Source organism: Myotis daubentonii, chromosome X, assembly GCF_963259705.1.
Source record: "Myotis daubentonii chromosome X, mMyoDau2.1, whole genome shotgun sequence".
Lineage (NCBI taxonomy): Eukaryota > Metazoa > Chordata > Mammalia > Chiroptera > Vespertilionidae > Myotis > Myotis daubentonii.
In genome coordinates, this window is record NC_081861.1 from 87,074,485 (window position 1) to 87,096,956 (window position 22,472).

A 22,472-nucleotide genomic window follows, 5' to 3' on the forward strand; every position below is an offset into this window, starting at 1 on the left:
CCCTTGGCTGATGGTTCCTCTCTTCCAATATTTTGAATATTTCCTTCTACTGTCTCCTGGCTTGTAATGTTTCTTTTTTTTTTAATTAAATCTTTATTGTTCAGATTATTACATTTGTTCCTCTTTTTTTCCCCCCCATAACTCCCCTCCTCCCAGTTCCCGCCCGACCCTCCGCCCTCACTCCCCACCCACTGTCCTCATCTATAGGTGCACGATTTTTGTCCAGTCTCTTCCCACATCTCCCACACCCCTTTCCCCCCCAAGAATAGTCAGTCCATTCCCTTTCTATGTCCCTGATTCTATTATAATCACCAGTTCATTCTGTTCATCAGATTATTTATTCACTTGATTCTTAGATTCACTTGTTGATAGATGCATATTTGTTGTTCATAATTTGTATCTTTACCTTTTTCTTCCTCTTCCTCTTCTTAAAGGATACCTTTCAGCATTTCATATAATCCTGGTTTGGTGGTGATGAACTCCTTTAGCTTTTCCTTATCTGTGAAGCTCTTTATCTGACCTTCAATTCTGAATGATAGCTTTGCTGGATAAAGTAATCTTGGTTGTAGGTTCTTGGTATTCATCACTTTGAATATTTCTTGCCACTCCCTTCTGGCCTGCAAAGTTTCTGTTGAGAAATCAGCTGACAGTCGTATGGGTATTCCCTTGTAGGTAACTGAGTTTCTTTCTCTTGCTGTTTTTAAGATTCTTTCTTTATCTTTTGCTCTTGGCATTTTAATTATGATGTGTCTTGGTGTGGTCCTCTTTGGATTCCTTTTGTTTGGGGTTCTCCGCGCTTCTTGGACCTGTAAGTCCATTTCTTTCACCAGGTGGGGGAAGTTTTCTGTCATTATTTCTTCAAATAGGTTTTCAATATCTTGCTCTCTCTCATCTTCTGGCACCCCTATAATTCTGATGTTGGTACGCTTGAAGCTGTCCCAGAGGCTCCTTACACTATCCTCGCATTTTTGGATTCTTTTTTCATTTTGCTTTTCCGGTTGGATGTTTTTTGCTTCCTCGCATTTCAAATCATTGACTTGATTCTTGCGCTCCTCTGGTCTGCTGTCGGGCGTCTGTATAATATTCGTTATTTCAGTCCGTGTATGCTTAATTTCTAGTTGGTTCCCCAATATAAGATCGAGGGTCTTATTAGTTTTCGTGTAGATCTCATTAAGTTTATCGGCAGCTTCTAAACAGTTCTTGAGAGACCTTAAAAGTGTGGTTCTGAACTCTATATCTTCCATTGACAATTTTGTCCTGTTTCTTTGTCTCCGCATTTTGTTATGCTTCCTTGGTGCACCCCCTAGTGGTCTTTGTTCGCAGTCTTATAGTTGAATCTTGATTGTTGTAGCTAATTCCAGGGAGGGTTTGACCTCCAGGCCAAGTGGCTATGAGAATCAGCTGTGTCAGCAGTGAGAGAACTTCTGTCCTCTAGGGAGGTGCTAATCTAGCCTTTGCCTGAGGCTATCCGGCAAATGCCTCTGTGCAGGGCTTGGGCGGGGCGGGTAGCACAGGATCAACAGGGTGGGCCGGAGAGAGCAGTTATGGCGGCTCTCAGTCCTGTCCCCAGGGGCTCTGCCTCTCTGAGTCCCAGCACCCGCTGCAAAGCTCGGAGAGAAAGCTGCACTCGCTCTGACTGAAGCCAGACAGTCCCGCTTCTCCCGTTTGAGTCTGGGTCCCTAAAGACTCGCCCGGATCTGGTGCTCAGAGTCTGCGACTCCCTCCCGATTGAAAACAACAACCGCGCCCTCCGCCACCAGCCCGCTCTGCGCACTCCGCACCTCAGAGTTTGACTTCAGCACTGCGCCTCCTCTGAGTGTCCGTGTGCGTTTCTCTTTCCTCCTAGTTGTAGGACTTCCACTCAGCCAGCGTTCCTGTGGTTCTGGGTGATGTCCCTTCCGTTTTTTGGTTTCACTTTTGAAGTAGTTGTTCAAAGCAGCAAACTCCGGCGTTAACCTATGCCGCCATCTTGGTTCTTCGGCTTGTAATGTTTCTACTAAAAAATCTGATTATTATCTAATGGTGTTTCCCTTGTAGGTTAGTCTTTTTTCCCCTGGCTGTTTTGAGAATTTTTTCTTTGTCATTAATTTTTGACAGTTTGAAAAATATGTCTTGGAGAGGTCTTTTTGCATTAATACAATATGATTAGGTGTTTTATTGGTGTCCTCTATACTAAAGTCCAGTTCTTTCCATACGCTTTGGAAGTTCTCATCAATTATTTCTTTTAGTAGGCTCTCTGTTCCATTTTTCTTCTCTTCACCTTCTGGTATAACCATTATCGTCATATTGCTCTTTCTAAAGGAGACAGATAGATCTTGTAGAGTTCTTTTATTTGTTTAAACCCTTAATTCTCTCTCTTTTCCTTCCGTTGATATTTTTAGGTTTCTAATTAGCTTACTAATTCTCTTTTCTATCTGTTCTGTTCTGTTTCCAGTGCTGGTGAATGCAGTCCTCATCTCATTTACTGAGTTCTTGAGCCCCCGAATTTCTCTTTGGTTATTTTTTATAGTTTCAGTCTGTTTGGTACAGTATTCATTTGTTCATTAATTTTATTCCAAAGCTCATTGAACTTTCCTTCTGAGTTCTCTTGTATCTTGTTGAGGTTCTTTATAACTGCAATCTTAAATTCTCTGTCAATAAAGTCACAGTTTTCCATGACTGGTTTTTAGATAATTTTCCTTTTCTTTCTCTATCCCCATTGTTACCTGGATGTCCATTGTATTTGATGAATTATTTCTCTGCCTGCACATTTTAGGTAGGGAATTCTTTTTTGTTGTTCTTTAGATACTGTTTTACTCTTGATAGGTAGGGTACTTTTTTTTTCCCAGAAGATGTTGGTATATCACAAGGTTTTGTTTTATCTTACCTGCACTATTTGTGCCTCTGATATTATGGTAGAATTGTATTTCTTAGGTTAAGGAAAATGCCATGTACCCACTGGGATGGTGAATGTCCCCTCTATGACCACTTTTCATAGTTATGAAGCACTACTACTCTGGTAGGGAATGTGGCTGGTAGTGGAGAACTGGCTTTTCAAATTCTCTGTACTACCTCCTTTTTACTAATAGTCACTGGCTCTGCTGTGTTTTCAGAGGTGTCTCCACTACCTCTACCAGGCTCTGCCAGGTTGGGTGGGGCAAGGGAAACAAGTACATCGTCCACGTCATGCCAGCAATGGCTGTTGGCATCACTGTACTGTTCGTCTTCCCAACCACCTCTACCAGATCTGCCATGTTGGAAAGAGGGGAGAGGAGATGGGTTTTTACAAGAGACCATTGCTTCTACCTCTCTTAAAATCTAGGCAATAGTGTGAGGGCTGCAGCCCTACCTCTCCATGGCTACCAACTCACTGGAACTGCAGTGGGCACCCAATTGCATCTATGACCACTATTTTTTACCTTGTTCCTCATGCCACCTTCCTACTCATCCCAATCCACCCACATTCAGATGTTCCAATGATTGTATTTTTCAGGTGTGTGTGTGTGTTTTGAGCAGGGTATCCTTTGTTGAGTTCTAGTTGTTCAACCTGTAAATTTAAGGTGAGAAACAAAGGAGTCTTCTCACTCTGCCATGGTATGGACATCATTCCAAGTCCTTAAATTTATTTTTATTGATGTATAAGTGACATATGCCATTGTGCATATTAGAGGAATAATACAATGTGTTGATTTGATACATATATCTATTACAATATGAGTATCACCAAAGCATTAGCTAGCACCTTTATTACATCACATGGTTACCTTTTTTTGTTGTAGAAACAATTAATATTTACTGTTAGCAGTTTCGTAGTTTATAATACAGTATTGTTATCTTTAATCATTGTGTTATGAATTAGATCTTCAGGACTTATTTATCTACTGGTTGTAAGTTTGTATCCTTAAACAACATTGCCCAATTCCCTCACCCTCCAACCTCTGGTCTCACTCATTCTATTTTGCTTTTATAAGTTTGATTTTTTAGCTTCCCTGTTGAGTGATATAATATAGAAGTACTGTATTACTTTACAAAGTCTGTCTCTTTCTGACTTTCTCATTTAGCATAATGCTCTCAAGGTCGATCCATCTTGTTACAAATGGCAGGATTTTTTATTTCTCATGGCTGAATAATATTTCATCTCATATATATACTACATCTTCTTTATTGATTCATCTGTTGACAGACACTTAGAGTTTTTTCCATATTTTGACTATTATGAAAAATGCTGCAATAAAAAAGCATATATCTTGTCAATGTCTTGTTTTAATTTCCTTTGGATATATACTCAACCGTAGAATTACTGGGTCATATAGTAGTTTTATTATTTTTTTTAATTTAATTTTATTGTTTAAAGTATTACAGAGAGTAATACATATGTCTCCTTCCCCTCCATTGACTTTCGCCTGGCCTCCCCTAACCCCCGGCACATGCCCTCACCCCACCCCACCTCCCAGTGTCTTGTGTCCATTGGATATGCATATATGCATGCATACAAGTCCTTCGGTTGATCTCTTAACTCCCCCCCACAACACTCCCCAGCCTTCCCACTGTAATTTGACAGTATGTTCCATGCTTCTCTGCCTCTGTACCTATCTTTTTGTTCATCAGGTTATAATGTTCTTTATTATCCATAAATGAGTGAGATCATGTGGTGTTTTTCACTTCCTTGTTTATTTCTCTTAGCATAATGCTCTCCAGTTCCATCCATGTTGCTGCAAATGGTAAGAATTCCTTCTTTTTTATAGCAGCATAGTATTCCATTGTGTATGTATCATAGTTTTCTAATCCACTCATCTGTTGATGGGCATTTAGGCTGTTTCCACATCTTGGCTATTGTAAACTGTGCTGCTATGAACATAGGGGTGCATATATCCTTTCTGATTAGTGTTTCTGTTTTCTTGGGATATATTCCTAGAAGTGGTATTACTGGATCAAATGGCAGTTCCATTTTTAAATTTTTGAGGAAATGCCATACTGTTTTCCACAATGGCTGCTACAGTCTGCATTCCCACCAGCAGTGAAAGGAGGGTTCCTTTTCCTCCGCACTTGTAATACAATTGATTATCACCAAGGCATTATCTAGCACCTTTATTACATCAAATACAATTGATAATCAATCAGTTCTACCAATCCAGCACTTGTCATTTGTTGATTTGTTGATGATAGCCATTCTGACAGGTGTCAGGTGGTACCTCATTGTCGTTTTGATTTGCATCTCTTGAATGATTAGTGACTAAGCATGTTTTCATGTGTCTCTTGGCTTTCTGCGTGTCCCCTTTCGAAAAGATTCTATTTAGTTTCTTTGCCCATTTTTTATTGGATTGTTTATTTTCCTTTTGTTGAGTTGTATGAGTTCCCTGTAATTACTGGAGATTAAACCCTTATCAGAGATAACATTGGCAAATATGTTCTCCCATGCAGTGGACTTTCTTGTTTTGTTGATGGTTTCATTTGCTGTGCAGAAGCTTTTTATTTTGATGTAATCCCATTTCTTCATTTTCTCCTTAGTCTCTCTTCCCCTAAGATCTGTGTCTATAAAGATATTGCTATGACATATATCTGCAATTTTTCTGCCTATGGAGTCTTGTAGGATTTTTATGGTTTCCCATCTTACATTCAATTCTTTCAGCCATTTTGAGTTTGTTTTTGTGTATGGTGTAAGTTGGTGATCTAGTTTCATTTTTTTTGCATGTATCTGACCAAATTTCCCAGCACTATTTATTAAAGAGGCTTCTTTGACTCCATTGTATGCTCTTGCCTCCTTTGTCAAATATTAATTGAATATAATGATGTGGGTCAATTTCTGGGTCCTCTATTCTGTTCCTTTGGTCTATATGTCTGTTCTTGTGCCAGTACCAGGCAGTTTTGAGAACTTTGGCTTGGTAATATAGATTGATATCTGGTATTGTGATCCCTCCAACTTTGTTCTTCTTTCTCAGGATAGCTGTGGCTATTCGGGGTCTCATTTTATTCCAGATGAATTTTTGGAGAGTTTGTTCTAGATCTTTGATATATGCCGTTGGTATTTTAATAGGTATTGCATTGAATCTATAGATTGCTTTAGGTAGTATGGATATATATATATTTTTTTATTGCTTAAAGTATTACAAAGGGTATTATATATGTATCCATTTTATCCCCCCGCCCTAGACAGTCCCCTAGCCTCCCCTATCCCCCAGTGTCTTATGTCCATTGGTTATGCTTATATGCATGCATACAAGTCCTTTAGTTGATCTCTTACCCCCCTACCTCCTGCCCCCCAACCCTCCCCGGCCTTCCCGCTGCAGTTTGACAATCTGTTTGAGGCAGTTCTGCCTCTGTATCTATTATTGTTCAAAAGTTTATAATGGTCTCTATTGTCCATGAATGAGTGAGATCATGTGGTATTTTTCCTTTATTGACTGGCTTATTTCACTTAGCATAATGCTCTCCAGTTCCATCCATGCCGTTGCAAATGGTAAGAGTTCCTTCCTTTTTACAGCAGCATAGTATTCCATCGTGTAGATGTACCACAGTTTTCTAATCCATTCATCTACTGATGGGCACTTAGGCTGTTTCCAGATCTTAGCTATGGTGAATTGTGCTGCTATGAACATAGGGGTGCATATATCCTTTCTGATTGGTGTTTCTGGTTTCTTGGGATATATTACTAGAAGTGGGATCACAGGGTCAAATGGGAGTTCCATTTTCAGTTTTTTAAGGAAACTCCATACTGTCTTCCATAGTGGCTGCACCAGTCTGCATTCCCACCAGCAGTGCACAAGTGTTCCTTTTTCTCCACATCCTCTCCAGCACTTGTCGTTTGTTGATTTGTTGATGATAGCCAGTCTGACAGGTGTGAGATGGTACCTCATTGCTGTTTTGATTTGCATCTCTCGGATGATTAGTGACTTTGAGCATGTTTTCATATGTCTCTTGGCTTTCTGGATGTCCTCTTTAAAAAGGTGTCTATTTAGGTCCTTTGCCCATTTTTTGATTGGATTGTTTATCTTTCTTTTGTTAAGTTGTATGAGTTCCCTATAAATTTTGGAGATTAGGCCCTTATCAGATATGTCATTGGCAATATGTTTTCCCACACAGTGGGTTTTCTCGTTGTTTTGTTGATGGTTTCTTTTGCTGTGCAGAAGCTTTTTATTTTGATGTAGTCCCATTTGTTCATTTTCTCTTTAGTTTCAAGTGCCCTAGGAGCTGTATCAGTGAAGAAATTGCTTCGGCATATGTCTGAGATTTTGTTGCCTTTGGATTCTTCTAGAATTTTTATGGTTTCCTGTCGTACATTTAAGTCCTTTATCCATTTTGAGTTTATTTTTGTGTATGGTGTAAGTTGGTGGTCTAGTTTCATTTTCTTGCATATATCTGTCCAATTTTCCCAGCACCATTTATTGAAGAGACTATCTTGGCTCCATTGTATGTTCTTGCCTCCTTTGTCAAATATTAATTGAGCATATTGGTTCGGGCCGATTTCTGGGGTCTCTATTCTATTCCATTGATCTATATGCCTATTCTTGTGCCAGTACCAGGCAGTTTTGAGAACAGTGGCTTTGTAATACAACTTGATATCTGGTATTGAGATCCCACCTACTTTGTTCTTTTTCAGGATTGCTGCAGCTATTTGGGGTCTTTTTTTATTCCAGATGAATTTTTGGAGAGTTCGTTCTAGATCTCTGAAGTATGCCGTTGGTATTTTAATGGGAAGTGCGTTGAATTTATAGATTGCTTTGGGTAGTATGGACATTTTAATGATGTTGAATCTGAGGCATTTCTATACACCAACGGTGAACTTTCAGAAAGAGAGATTATAAAAACAATCCTGTTTACCATTGCACCAAAAAAATTAAGCTACCTAGGAATAAACTTAACTAAAGAGGTAAAAGACCTCTACTCAGAAAACTACAGGACGTTGAAAAAAGATATAGAGGAAGACATAAACAGATGGAAGAACATACCGTGTTCATGGATTGGTAGAATCAACATCATTAAAATGTCCATAGTATGGATATTTTAATGATGTTGATTGTACCAATCCATGAACACGGTATGTTCTTCCATCTGTTTATATCTTCCTCTATCTCTTTTTTCAATGTCCTGTAATTTTCCGAGTATAGGTCTTTTATGTCCTCAGTTAGGTTTATTCCTTGGTATCTTAATTGTTTTGGTGCAATGGTAAATGGGATTGTTGTTTTCATTTTTCTACCTGTGAGTTCATTATTGTGTATAAAAAGGCCGTAGATTTCTGGGTGTTAATTTTGTATCCTGCTACATTGCCAAATTCATTTATTAGGTCTAGTTGTTTTTTGATGGAGTCTTTGGGGTTTTCTATGTATAGTATCATGTCATCTGCAAATAAGGACAGTTTTACTTCTTCTTTTCCAATTTGGATGCCTTTTATTTTTTCTTCTTGTCTGATCGCTATGGTTAGTACTTCTAGTACTATGTTGAACAGGAGTGGTGAAGGTGGGCATCCTTCTCTTTTTCCTGTTCTTAGGGGAAATGGATTCAGTTTTTTCCCATTGAGTATGATGTTGTCTGTAGGTTTGTCATATAGGGCTTTTAGTATGTTGAGGTATGATCCCTCTATTCCCACTTTGCTGAGTTTTTATCAAGAAAGGGTGTTGGATTTTGTCAAACGCTTTTTCTGCATCATTTGATATGATTATGTGATTTTTGTCTCTCAGTTTGTTTATGGATGTATCACATTTATTGATTTGTGGGTATTGAACCATCCTTGCATCCCTGGAATAAATCCCACTTGGTCATGATGTATGATCTTTCTAAGCTGAATCCGATTTGCTAGGATTTTGTTGAGGATTTTAGCATCTATGTTCATCAAGGATATTGGCCTGTAGTTCTCTTTCTTTGTGGCGACTTTATATGATCTTGGAAGTGTGCCTTCCTCTTGAATTTTTTGGAATAGTCTGAGGAGGATAGGTTTTATTTCTTCTTTGAATGCTTGGTAGAACTCCCCTATAATCCCGTCTGGACCAGGGCTTTTGTTTGCTGGAAGGATTTTGATCACTGTTTCAATTTCTTCGGTAGTTATCGACCTATTCAGGTTTTTTGACTCTTCTTGGTTGAGTTTTGGGAGCTTGTATTTTTCTAAGAATATGTCCATTTCATCTAGATTGTCCATTTTGTTGGAATAGAGTTGTTCATATTATTTTTTCATAATTGTTTGTATTTCTGTGGGATCAGTTGTTATTTCACCTCTTCCATTTCTGATTTCATTTATTTGGGTCCTTTCTCTTTGCTTCTTGGTGAGCCTGGGTAGAGGTTCATCAATCTTCTTTATCCTTTCAAAGAACCAGCTCTTGGTTTTGTTGATCTTTTGTATTGTTTTTTTTTTGGTTTCTATGTCGTTTATCTTCGCTCTGATCTTTATTATTTCCTTCATTCTACTTATGCTGGGATTTTCCTGTTTCTCTCTTTCTAATTCTTTGAGTTGTAGGGTTAGATAATTTATTACCATTGTTATTTATTACCATTGTTTCTTGTTTTTTTGAAGCAGGCCTGTAGAGCTATGAACTTCCTTCTCAAGACTGCTTTCACTGTGTCCCATAGATTTTGGATTGTTGTGTTTTCATTGTCGTTTGTTGCCATGATGCTTTTTATTTCTTCTTTGATATCTCTGGTAACCCAGTCATTGTTTAATAGCACGCTATTTAGCCTCTAGTTGTTTGATTTTTTTTATCATTTTTATTGTTGTTGATTTCTAGTTTTATGCCATTGTGGTGATGGTGCTTGATATGATTTCTATCTTCTTGAATTTGAAGAGACTGCCTGTGACCCAATATAAGGTCTGTCTTTGAAAATGACCCATGTGCACTTGAGAAGAATGTATATTCTGTGGCTTTGGGGTGAAATGTTCTGAAGATGTTAATTCCACCTGATCTAATGCATCATTTAAGATTGATGTTTCTTTGCTTATTTTTTGCTTAGAGGATTTGTCCAATGGTGATAGTGGCGTATTAAATTCCCCTACTGTGATTGCATTGCTATCAATCTCTCCCTTGATAGCCTCCAAAAGTTTTTTTTATGTATTTGGGTGCTCCTGTATTGGGTGTGTACATGTTTACCAGAGTTATTTCTTCTTGTTGAATTGCTCCCTTTAGTATTATGAAGTGGCCTTCCTTATCTCTTGTTATGTCCTTCACTTTGAGATCTAATTTGTCCAATATAAGTATTGCTACCCCAGCTTTTTTTTCATTTCCATTCACCTGAAAAATCTTTTTCAATCCCTTCACTGTCAGTCTGTGAGTCCTTTTTTCTAAGGTGGGTTTCCTGTAGACAGCAGATATTTGGGTCATGTTTTCTTATCCACTCAGCTACCCTATGTCTTTTCATTGGGGCATTTAAGCCATTAACATTTAAAGTTATTATTGATAGGTACTTGTTTGTCGCCATTTGTATTCTTTACACCTGTCTTCCTTCTTTGGTTCCTATTTCTTCTTTTTACAGCAGACCCGTTAGCATTTCTTGTATTGCTGGTTTGGTAGTAATAACCTTCCTTAGTCCTTTTTTGTCTGTAAAGCTTCTGATTTCACCCTCAATTTTGATTGATAGCCTTGCTGGGTACAGTATTCTTGCATTCAGACCCTTCCTTTGCATGACTTTGTATATTTCATTCCATTCCCTTCTTGCCTGATGCATTTCTGTTGAGAAATCAGTCGGTAGTCTGGATGGGGTGTCCTTTGTAGGTAACTTTCTGTCTTTTTCTGGCTGCTTTTAAGATTCTTACTTTGTCGTTGGTGTTTGCCAATTTAATTATAATGTGCCTTGGCGTCGGTCTTTTGGGATTCACTTTGTTTGGGACTCTGTGAGCTTCTTGGATTTGTGTGAGGTTTTTCTTCCCTATATCAGGGAACTTTTCTGTCATTATTTCTTCAAACATGTTTTCTATTCCTTGCTCAGTTTCCTCTCCTTCTGGTACCCGTATTAGCAGATATTGTTTCATTTTGTGTTGTCCCAAAGTTCCCTTAGCCTGTCCTCCTGTTTTTTAAGTTTTTTTTTTCTAGATGTTGCTCTGTTTGGGTATGTTTTCCTACCTTGTCTTCTAGCTCACTGATGCGGTCCTCTGCTTCTTATAGTCTACTGTTGATGCTTTCCATTGAGTTCTTTATAGCAGTGATGTCATTTTTCATTTCTTCTTGGTTCTACTTCATTTCTTGTCGGTTCTTACACATATTGTTGAATTTGTCTTCCATTCTTTTCATCCACTGTATGACCATTTCTCTGAATTCTTTCTCTGACATATTGCTTGCCTCCTTTTCGTTTACTTCCTTTTCTGGTGATGCCTCCTTTTCTTTCATTTGCAGACTGTTTCTTTGTCTCCCCATGATCTCTCTTCTCTGGCTGTCTGGTTATGTAGCTCTTTCTCTCCTTTCCGTGAGGAGGAGCAGGGCTCGTATGAGTCCACGTATTCTCACTGCTTGAGATCCAGTGTTCCTGGGTTCGTAATTGGTCCCTGGGTACCGTGGTTGCAGGGTTCCTTGGATGTATATGCTTCTGATAACAGCCACTCTCCCCTTCAAGATGGTGTGGTCTCCCAGTAGTTTTATATTTAAAGAAGCCTTCATATTACTCTATATAGCGGATGCACCAATTTACATTTTTACCAAGAGTGTACAAGTTTCCCTCTTCTTTACATCCTCGCCACCATTTGTTATTGTTTGTCTTTTTGATGATAGCCATACTAACAGTTGTGAGGTGATATTGAATTTTGGTTTTGATTTGCATTTACCTGTTTGATTAGTGATGTTGAGCATTTTTCATGTACCTATTAGCCATTTGTATGTCTTCTTTGGAGAAAATTTAATTCCTTTACCCATTTTTAATTAAATTGGTTTTTTGTTGTTGCTGTTTTTAGTCATATGAGTTTTTATATATTTTTGATGTTAACCTCTTATCAGATATATTTTCTGCCATTCCATAGGTTGCCTTTCAGATTTTTAAAATTTTTTCTTTCTTTCTTTCTTTCTTTTTTTCTTTCTTTCTTCCTTTCTTTCTTTTTTTTTTTTTTTTTTTTTTTTTGCGGTGCATAAACTTTTTAGTTTGTTGTAGTCCCAATTATTGATTTTTGCTGTAGTTACTTGTGCTTTTGGTGTTATCTAAAAAAAATCATTGTAAAAGCCAATGTAAAGGAGCTTATTCCCTGTGTTTTCTTCCAGGAGTTTTATGGTATGAGGTCTCATGTTTAATCTTCTTTAAGTTAATTTGTAAGAGTAGTCTAAGACCGGGATCCAATTTTATTGCTTTGCATGTGGCTATCTGTGGGGAAGCACGGGACTTGGTTGGAATGTCTATAAGGAGGATTTCCCGAAAGGTCGGGGGCCTCTGAGGAGACCTTGCCGAGGCAGCAGACCCTACCTTAACTTTTCCAAACAAGTCCAATCCTGCAGGGTGTTTTGCTAGAATCTCAATGTTTAATCTTTAAAGACCCGACCTTGTAGAAGCATATACTTTCTCAAGGATGCTTACCTTGCTAATTGTATCTAGAGGTTAATTTTAGTTCAAGCTGTTATGATAATAAAAGCCAAAGGAGGCAGGTGAACAGGGCTAGTTGGTGGTTATAGCCAAGTAGTGCCTTAGCCCTCTCTTTCACAGAAGCATGTGTTGGAGTAATCATTCATTTGTCGTTCAGTGTCTGCCAGTCAGTACCAGCAGTTATCTTATTTTCCCAACACCATTTATTGATTAGTTGAAAACACTGTTCTTTCGTCAATGATTTCTTGACTCTCTTCTCAAATATTAATTGATCATAAATGCAGGAATTTATTTCTGAGCTCTTTATTCTGTTCCATTAATCTCTTTGTCTATTTTAATGCCCATACCATACTATTTCATTACTATACCTTTGCAGTATAATTTGAAATTAGGAAGTGTGGTGGTTTCAGCTTTGTTTTTTTCTTTTCCATGATTGCTTTGGCTATTTGAGGTATTTTGTGGTTTTATAAAAATTTTAGAATTTGCATCTCTTTTTAAAATTTCATTGGAACTTTGATAGGGATTCCATTGAATCTATAGATGGTTTTTGGTAATATGGACATTTTAACAATATTAATTCTTCCAACCCATGAACATGGGATATCTTTCCATTTGTTTGTGTCTTCAATGTCTTTCATCAAAATGTAGTTTTCATTTACAGATCTTCACCTCTTTGGTTAGATTTAGTCTTAAGTATTTGAATTTGATGCTATTGTGAATGGGATAGTTTCTTTTTTATCTTCTGCAGATGTTTTGTTGTTAGTGTACAAAAACAACCTGATTTCTGTATGCTGATTTTATATCCTTCAACTTTATTGTATTCATTTATTAGTTTTTTGATGATTGAGTCTTTAGGGTTTTCTCTATATAAGATTGTATCATCTGTAAATAATGACAGTTTTACTTCCTTTCCAAATCAGATGCATTTTATTTCTTTTTCTTGCCTAATTGCTCTGGCTACAACTACTAGCACTATGTTGAATAAGAGTGGTAAGAGTAGGCACTCTTTTCTTGTTCCTGATCTTAGAGAAGAAACTTTCAGTTTTTTACTGTTGAGTATAATGTTAGCTGTGGGTTTGTCATGAATGGTGTTTATTATATTGAGGTATGTTCTTTCTATATTGAACTTATTGCAGGGTTTTATCATGAAAGAATGGCTACAACCTTCATCTTAATTGTCTCTGGGATAATATGGAAGCCAAAGAACAACTCAGAGACCCCTCAAAATAAAGACTGTTATTGTATTTTATGTTCTGAACATATTCAAAATTACATTGTGTGCATTGATGTGATACAGGGAGTAGAAATATATCTAATACTGAAATTGACCTTTCCTTCTTTGTTCCTCAAAGGCAGCCCTAGAAGCATTAGATGAACTGGATCTGTTCGGTGTGAAAGGTGGGCCCCAATCAGTTATTCATGTCCTTGCTGATGAAGTACAACACTGCCAGGTAAGAAAATAATAGACCACATTATAGAAAATTTTATTCTTACCCAGATTCAGACTTAGTGTGGACTATAGAATAAAGAGACCTGATTGAGAATAGATAATCTTATTTATTACTATGTGCCAAAAAATATCAGACATCCTATTTTATAATAAACCTGATATAGCATTAGCTATAACATAGATCATAGTCCTGTTCTCTCATCCATGGTTATAAAGGGATCACATCATAGCATATAGAATTCCTCACTATTGTCATATCAAACCTATGGACTGTACTCCTGAGTATCTCCTTTTCTAAATATAACAAGAAAGCAAGGTGGGGGAGGGTGACTTATGTTGAGTGTTGATGGTGGCTCTGAAACATTCCCTTGTCCCAGATTGGCTCTAGGGTTAACTGTTTGGAGTTTACACTGTTTAAATAAGGGGTAAGGAACAAGGGCCATTTGGATATTTATAACATCATTCATGGGCCATACAAAATTATCAACTTAAAAATTAGCCTGCTATATTTGGTCAAACATTTAATTAACTCACCTCTAATGCCTTGGTAGGGCCAGACCAAATGATTTAATGGGCCTTATATCGCCCATGGCCCAGATGTTCCCCACCCCTGGTTTAAATGATAAATGCATATAATTTAGTTTTGGTTAGGATTACTCTTTGTATTGAAAGATTAAGGTTCTCCTCATTGGCAAAATGATTTTTCTTCTCTTCTTTAAACCCTGATTAGACATCCATAGTGTTATAGTAAATATGAATTCATCTTCTAATTATAAAAATTTTCATGGAAAAGATAAATACCAAGAATATATGAGCTGAGCCTTCCATTTCCTGCTTTTCAGCAGCTACATTTTCTCTTATCTTTATGCTTAAATAGTTGCTAATAGAGCAACAGGATTGTGGGTGGGATAATGATGTTAAGAGTACTCTGTATCCATTTACAGTTGCTTAACAATCAGGATTGGAAAACATTGAGAGCAGTATTGAAACAAGGGATAATGCACAGAAATAGCTAGTTTTTAAAGCTCTCACTATTGAATGATGTTTAGATTTTCTTCTGAATGTTGCTCTTCTATATAAATCTTTGGAAAATAAATTTGTTAGTTTTACAACCTTGAGTTATTCACTAATGTGCCACATTTGATTTCCTTTCTCTTAGTCTATCCTTAATTCAATACTTCCCCGGGCTTCAACGTCCAAAGAGGTTGACGCTAGCCTGCTTTCAGTTGTATCCTTCCCAGCCTTTGCAGTAGAAGATAATCAGTTGGTGGAGGTCACAAAACAGGAAATCATCACCAAACTTCAAGTATGTGTACATGTGCCTTTCTTCCTTTAGGGTTCTTACTTTAAAGGGAAATTATCATTTTAGGCCTTCAGTATGACCTGTGTTGGTGATTTAACCAAGTGATCAGGGTTAATATCACCAGAAATAAGGTGTATTGACATCATGTACTCTCTATATAGTGCACAGCACCTCTGTGACATCCTTCCGAATAATGCATAACCTCAATCTAATCATGAGAAGATGTCAGACAAAATCAAATTGAGGGGCATTCTACAAAAAAACTGACACACATTTCAAAAGTGTCAATGTGACACTTTTTAAACAAAGAAAGACACAGATTCAGAGACTAAGGAGCCATGACAACTAAATGCAGTGGGATCCTGAAACAGATACTGGAATAGAAAAAAAATGCCATTAGTGGAAAAACTTGTGAAATCCAAGTAAGTTCTGTACTTTTGTTAATAATGTTGTTCCAAGGTGAATTTTTTAGTTTTGATAAATTCTATAGTTGTGTATGATGGTTAATATAAGGGGACAGTGGTTGAAGGGTATATGGAAACTCTTTGTACTATTCTTGCAACTTTTCTGGAAATCTAAAACTATTTCAACTTTTTAAAAATAAGTTGTTTTTATTTTTAATTTTTAAAGCAAGCCTAGGGTCTCTTATGTGCTCTGTAAACAGGAACACATAGATCAGTAATTGGGCTGTCACAGACTTACCATAAGGTGGAAAGCCATGGGGAGGATAACATTAGGAACTCTGCTTTAGGGAAGAGTCTGTAACATAGCCCTTCCTTAAAATCATTTTGCTGAAATCAGCTTCTGCTGCTGGGCCATCAGGGTTTTTAAAATTATTATTTTTATTTATTGTGTCTATATTGTTGATAAGTTGGCACATGTACCTGTTGCAAAAAAATGTATTCCTTTTTTTATATTTCTCAGCTACAGTTCACATTCAATATTATTTTGTATTACAGGTGTACAACATAGTGCTTAGACATAAATGTAACTTAAGAAGTAAACCCCAGTAAGTCTAGTATCCACCTGGCACCATACATAATTACAATATTATTTACTCTATTCCCTATGCTGTACTTTACATCCCCATGACTATTCATTCTGTAACTACCAATCTATACTTCTCAATCACTTCATCTTTTCCACTCAGTCTCCCAAAGCCCGTCCCCCCTGCCAGCCAAAAGTCTGTTCTCTATGTCTATGAATCTGTTTCTATTTTTTTTTGTTAGTGTATATTGTTCTTTAGATTGCACATGTAAGGGAAATCATTTGGTATTTTTCGTTCTTTGACTGACTTATTTCACTTAGCATAATACCCTCCAGGTCCATCCATGCTGTTACAAAATGTAAAATTTAATTCATTTTTATGGCTGAGTAATATTCCATTGTAAAAATGTACCACAGCTTTTTTTCTGCCTACATTATTTTATTTAAAATTTTTATTATTGACACTATTGCAGATGTTCCCATTCCACCCCCTTTGCCTACCTCCACCCAGCTCCCACCGCCCCCCTTCTCTTGGCCCTCACCACACTATTGTCTGTGTCCATGAGTATGCAGATAGGTTCTTTGCTACTCCCTTTACCTTCCTTTATCAGTCCCCTCCACATCCCATCTCTCTGACATTTTTCAGTCTGCTCCAAATGTCCATGCCTCTGGCTCTATTTTGTTTGTCAGTTTATTTTATTTATTAGATTCTGCAAATAAGTGAGGTCATATGATATTTCTCATTCTATGACTGGCATATTTCACTTACCATAATAATCTCCAGGTCCATTCATGCTCTCACAAAGGTTAATAGTTCCTTCCTTTTACAGCTGTGTAGTACTAACATTGTGTAATTGCACCAGAGCTTTTTATCCAATCATGTACTGATGGGCACTTGGGCTGTTTCCAGATCTTGACTATTGTAAATAATGCTGCTGTGAACATAGGGTTGCATATGTTCTTTCTGATTGGTGTTTCGAGATTCTTAGAATTATATACCCAAAAGTGTGATTGCGGGGTCAAAAGGCAGTTCCATTTTTAATTTTCTGAGGAAAATTTATACTGTTTTCCACAGTGGATACACCAGTCTGCATTTCCACCAACAGTGCCTAGGGTGCAACAGTCCCTTCAGCATTTCTTGCTGTGCTGGTTTGGTGGTAATAAACTCTTTCAGCCTTTTTGTTTGTTTTGTTTTGTCTTGTCTTGTCTACAAAGCTCTTTATTTCACCTTCAATTTGTAATGATAACCTTGCTGGATAGAGTAGTCTTGGGTACAGTCCCTTGGTTTTTTATTACTTTGTATACTTCATGCCACTCCATTCTGGCCTGAATGGGTTTTTATTGTGAAATCACCTTACAGTCTAATGGGACCGCTCTTGGAGGTAACTTTCTGTCTCTCTCTTACAACCTTTAAGATTCTTTCTTTGTCTTTAATGTTTGGTTTCAATTATAATGTGCCTATGTGTGGGCATTTGGGGGTTTATCTAGATTGGGACTCTCTCTTTTCTGAACTTGAGTGACCTTTTTCTTCATCAGGTTAGGGAAATTTTCTGTCATTATTTCTTCAAACGGGTTTTGTATTCTTGGCTGAGATTCTTCTCCTTCCGGTTCACTTATGATGCAAATGTTGTTATGTTTCATGATGTCCCAAAGCTCCCATATATTCTCCTCCTGCTTTTTAATTTTTTATCTAATTGATGCTCCAAATGGGTGTTTTTAATACCTTGTCTTCTAATTCATGATTTGGTTTCTCCACTTCTACTGTTGATTCCTTCCAAGGTATTTTTATTTCAGCTATGTCATTCTTCATTTCTGCTTGTTTCTTGTTGATGTTTTATACCATTTTTATTTTGCTGCTGTAGTTCTTATTAAATTCCATAGTGTTCCAGTAAGATGGTTGTAGTTCTCACTGAGTTATTTGAGCACCCTTATTATCATTACTCTGAATGCTTTATCTGACAAAGTGCTTGCCTCCATTTCATTTAGTTCTTTTTTGGGCCATTTCTCCTTTTCCTTCATTTGGGGGTTGTTTCTTTGTCTCCCAATTTTTGTGTCCCTTTGTATTTATTTCTATATATTAGATCAAACTGCTGTGCCTCCCAGGCTTTGTGGGGTGGTCTTATAAAATAGGTGTTTTGTGGGACAAAGTGGTGCAGTCTCTTAGATCTCCTGAGCTGGGTGCTCTATAAATGTCTTTGTTTGAGTTATTTCATTTCTCTTGCAGTTGGTTCTTGAATGTTGTTTTCCTCTGCATTGATGGAATATCCTCTCAGGTTGGCTGACTTTGTGGCTCACCTGTCACCGCATTATGTGAGCTGTTGTGGAGGTGCTAACAGAGCAAAACAAAAATATAACACAACAAAAGAAAAAATAAAACAAAAACATACAAAATACCCCTACAACAACACCTAAAGCAACCCCTTGAGAAGAGAAAATTATGAAAGAGATAGAGAGTCTTAATGGTAGAAGAAAATAAAAAAAGAAAAACTATGAGGAGAAAAAACTACAGAAGGAAAAAAACCCCCACAAATAACAAAAAGAGGCGGGGAGGAGAAAAAGGAATATTAAGGGGCAGAGATGAAATAGAGAAAATAAGAATAAAGAATAGGGGAAGGAAATTATTTAAAATTAAAGAGGATGAAAAAAAAATTGAAAAGGAAAATTTGGGGTCTAAAGCATATAGACCCAAAATAAGATGAGATAGCAGGAGAAAAAGAAAAACAAATATTGAGTAGGAAAAGAGAAGACTAAAATAGGATGGATACAATAGAGACTAAAATAATAGACAAACAATAAAACAGATAAAGAATATAAATAAAAAACAAAAAGAAAGGGAAGAGAATGAAAAACAAAGTGAAGTGTCTCAGCAGTGTTTAGTGCCCCCTTGGAGCTCCTGTTGGACTCTGCTCTTCTGATGACTGTGGCTGACTATTCTGTCTGCCAATTTTGGACTTCCTGGGAGGTACTTAGCTGCCAACCATCATCAGAATCTGTCCTCCTTTGACTTTCAACAAACCTAATTGAAGCTCCGAGAGATCCACAGTTTCTAGTTTTTGAACAATATTTTTTCTTGACCATTAACTTATCGGCACTTGTCTCCACAGCACTTGTCTGCATGTGGGAGCAGTCGATCTGCCCTGTAAAGCAGATTTTTTAGCAGCATGGGGCTCAGTGCTTGGTCAGTAAGCTTCCCCACATTCTCAGGGTTCTACCTCTGCCCTCCTTTACCTGCCAGTCAGCTGTCAATATTAATCACTGAAAAGTCTGTTTCTGAAAGCACTTTATGCAGAATTGGGGGTCTAGAACTCTGGGTCTCCCTTGAGGGGATGGTGCTGTTCATATGTCAGGGAAAAGTGGTGGGTGTTTTTCCCTGTCCCAGAGCTACTCCTCTGGGAGAGACCAGAATATTGCTCTGCCCTCATCATGACAGAAATCCTATATGTAGTCCAGTAGGCTCAGCTGCAAACCTTGAGTTTCTGTTAGTTCTCCTGTGTGGGGGAAGCAACTGTTTGGTTCATAGGAAATTTGGGTGGATATCTCCACCCCCAATCTAGTCACTGATCCTTCCTGAGACTGTTCTAACCCATAGGCTTGGCTTTTGTTGCCATCTGCAAAGGTCAAGGGGCAGGGTGTGGCAGGCAGCACTCCTAAGGTTCTGGCAGGCTATATCGCCTAAGGTGGGGTTTTTTTTCTCTTCCTGAGCTATGGCTTCTGGGAGCAGCTAGCTCCTCTCAGGAAAAATGGCTGTTTCTGTTTCGGGGTATGACCAAATGCAGTGCTCCTGGCTGCTGCTCTTCCATGTCTCCCCACAATGCTTCCAACCCCAGTTTTTCCTTAGGCACCTTAAGTTCCTACCATCCTCCCTCCACCAGTTCTCAGGTGAGTAGCTGTAAATCAAGCATGTCAAAATCAAAGGCTAACACGGGCCAAACAAACAAGGTTTAAGTTTATGTGGGCCAAAAAAAACCCCAAAAGCTTCAATTTTCATAGAAACATAGGTTGATTTCAATAGAAACATGCTGAATACAAAGGGCTGAAATAAATGAGTCATCATTAACAAGATAATAGAACATTTAAATAAAAATTTATATTTTTTTCTTGAACATTAACTTACCCTACACTAAATAACTGCACAAATTAATAAGCATAACGCAAATAAACCTATTTTTCTTGTTGTCCGAAAGTGAAATATTTCCTGTTGTGCACACCAAACAAGTCAGTCCAAGACTAATGACATGGCCATTGGCTGCTAAAATATTTGCTGCTAGTATTAGAGGAGAGAAATGGTGTGCCTGAACACAAGGTGCGTAAGGGAAATGAATGCAACATAATTATAATAATCAGTCATTAGCGAATGTTGTAGTTTGTTATTAATAATTATGTATAATAGGATATCATAAAAATTAAGTTATGAAATTTTTATTAAAATGTTTCTTACATACCGTTATATTGGCTGGGCCACAAAAATATTTGTTGTGGGATGCGAGTTTGTATGCTTGCTGTAAATGAAATTCCTGTGCTCTAGGTTTTTTAAAAAAGCCAAAAAAATGAGGTCAGCCAGTGTGGCTCAGTGATTGAGTGTTGACCTGTGAACCAGAAGGTCATGGTTCAATGCCTGCTCAGGGCATATCCCCAGGTTTTAGGCTCGATCCCCAGTTTTGGGTATGCAGGAAGCAGCCTATCAGTGATTCTCTCTCATCAGTGATGATGCTCTCTCTCTCTCTCTCCCTCTCCTTTCCTCTCTTAAGTAAAATACACACACACACACACACACACACACACTAGAGGCCCGGTGCATGAAATTTGTGCATGGGTGTGTGTGTGTGTGTGTGTCCCTCAGCCTAGCCTGCACCCTCTCCAATCTGGGACCCTTTGAGGGATGTCTGACTGCCTGTTTTGGCCCAATCCCAATGGGACATTCCTCTCACAATCCAGGACTGCTGGCTCCCAACCACTCGCCTGCCTGCCTGCCTGATTGCCCCTAACTGCTTCTGCCTGCCAACCTGAACACCTTGTAACCACTCCCCTGCCAGCCTGATCAATGCCTAACTACTCCCTGGCTGACCCAATTGCCCTTAACTGCCCTCCCCTGCTGGCCTGATTGCCCCTAACTGCCCTCCCTTGCCAGCCTGGTCACCCCCAACTTCCCTCCCCTGCAGGCCTGGGTCCCCCCCAACTGTCTTCCCCTGCAGGCCTGGTCCCCCCAACTGCCCTCCCTGCAGGCCTGGGTTTCCCCCAACTGTCCTCCCCTGCAGGCCTGATTACCCATAACTGCCCTCCCCTGCCGGCCATCTTTGACCACATGGGGGCGGCCATCTTGTGTGTTGGAGTGATGGTCAATTTGCATATTACCTCTTTATTATATAGGCTATATATATTTAAAAAAAAAAAAACGAAATGTGGAGGCTTTCTTTCCTATCAGATTTGGTCTATCTGCTACAGATTTCTTGAGGGCCAGCAGCCCTGCCACCTTTCATAGCTGGATGTGACATGGGCCACTGGTCTCAGCTCTGGTTCTCTAGTCTGTGGAGACCAGCCTGAGTTCTGGGCCTCAATCTTCTTTTTTTTTTTTAATATATGTTATTGAATTTTTACATAGAGGAAGGGAAAGGGATAGAGAGTTAGAAACATCAGTGAGAGAGAAACATCGATCAGCTGCCTCCTGCATACTCCCTACTGGGGATGTGCCCACAACCAAGGTACATGCCCTTGATCGGAATCGAACCTGGGACCCTTCAGTCAGCAGGCTGATGCTCTATCCACGGAGCCAAACCGGTTAGGGCTGGGCCTCAATCTTCTGAGGGCACAGACCCTCCGATAGCCCAGAGCTCACTCCTCCCACTCGGTCTGCTGCCCATGAAAGCTGGGTCACCTCTTATGACCTCACCCTTCCTACCAGCCTCCAGATGTTTTATGTCCTTCCTTGATATAAGTCTTCTCAGTTGGACCTGAGTTGGCAATTCCTGGTGAATATTCCCCCACTTTAGTTTTATTTCCTGTCTGGCTCTGGAAAGAGGTGCAAGAAAAGTCTGCCTATTCAGCCACCATTTTCTTTTCAAATAATCAGCTCTTAGTTTCATTGATCTTTTGTATTGTTATTTTAGTCTCTATGTCATTTATTTCCACTGTAGTGTATATAATTTCCTTTCTTCTACTCACTTTGGAGTTTGTTCCTTTTCTGTTTCCTTTAAGTGTGTAGTTAAATAACTTATTTGAAATTTTTCTTGTGTCTGGAGGTAGGCCTGAAATGCTGTGAATTTCCCTCTTACTACT

The 22,472-nt window shown here is 38.4% G+C and overlaps 1 protein-coding gene across 6 annotated transcripts in view; it reads left to right on the forward strand.

Moving 5' to 3' along the window:
• PHKA1 (phosphorylase kinase regulatory subunit alpha 1) overlaps positions 1 to 22,472 on the forward strand; it is a 296,474-nt gene that overhangs the window by 114,486 nt on the left and 159,516 nt on the right. For all 6 annotated transcript variants that reach the window (XM_059679280.1, XM_059679283.1, XM_059679284.1 and 3 more), the window contains 2 exons: positions 13,812 to 13,910; positions 15,069 to 15,215. In XM_059679280.1, the coding sequence (XP_059535263.1) occupies positions 13,812 to 13,910; positions 15,069 to 15,215 (246 nt within the window). The remainder of the gene's footprint in view (positions 1 to 13,811; positions 13,911 to 15,068; positions 15,216 to 22,472) is intronic.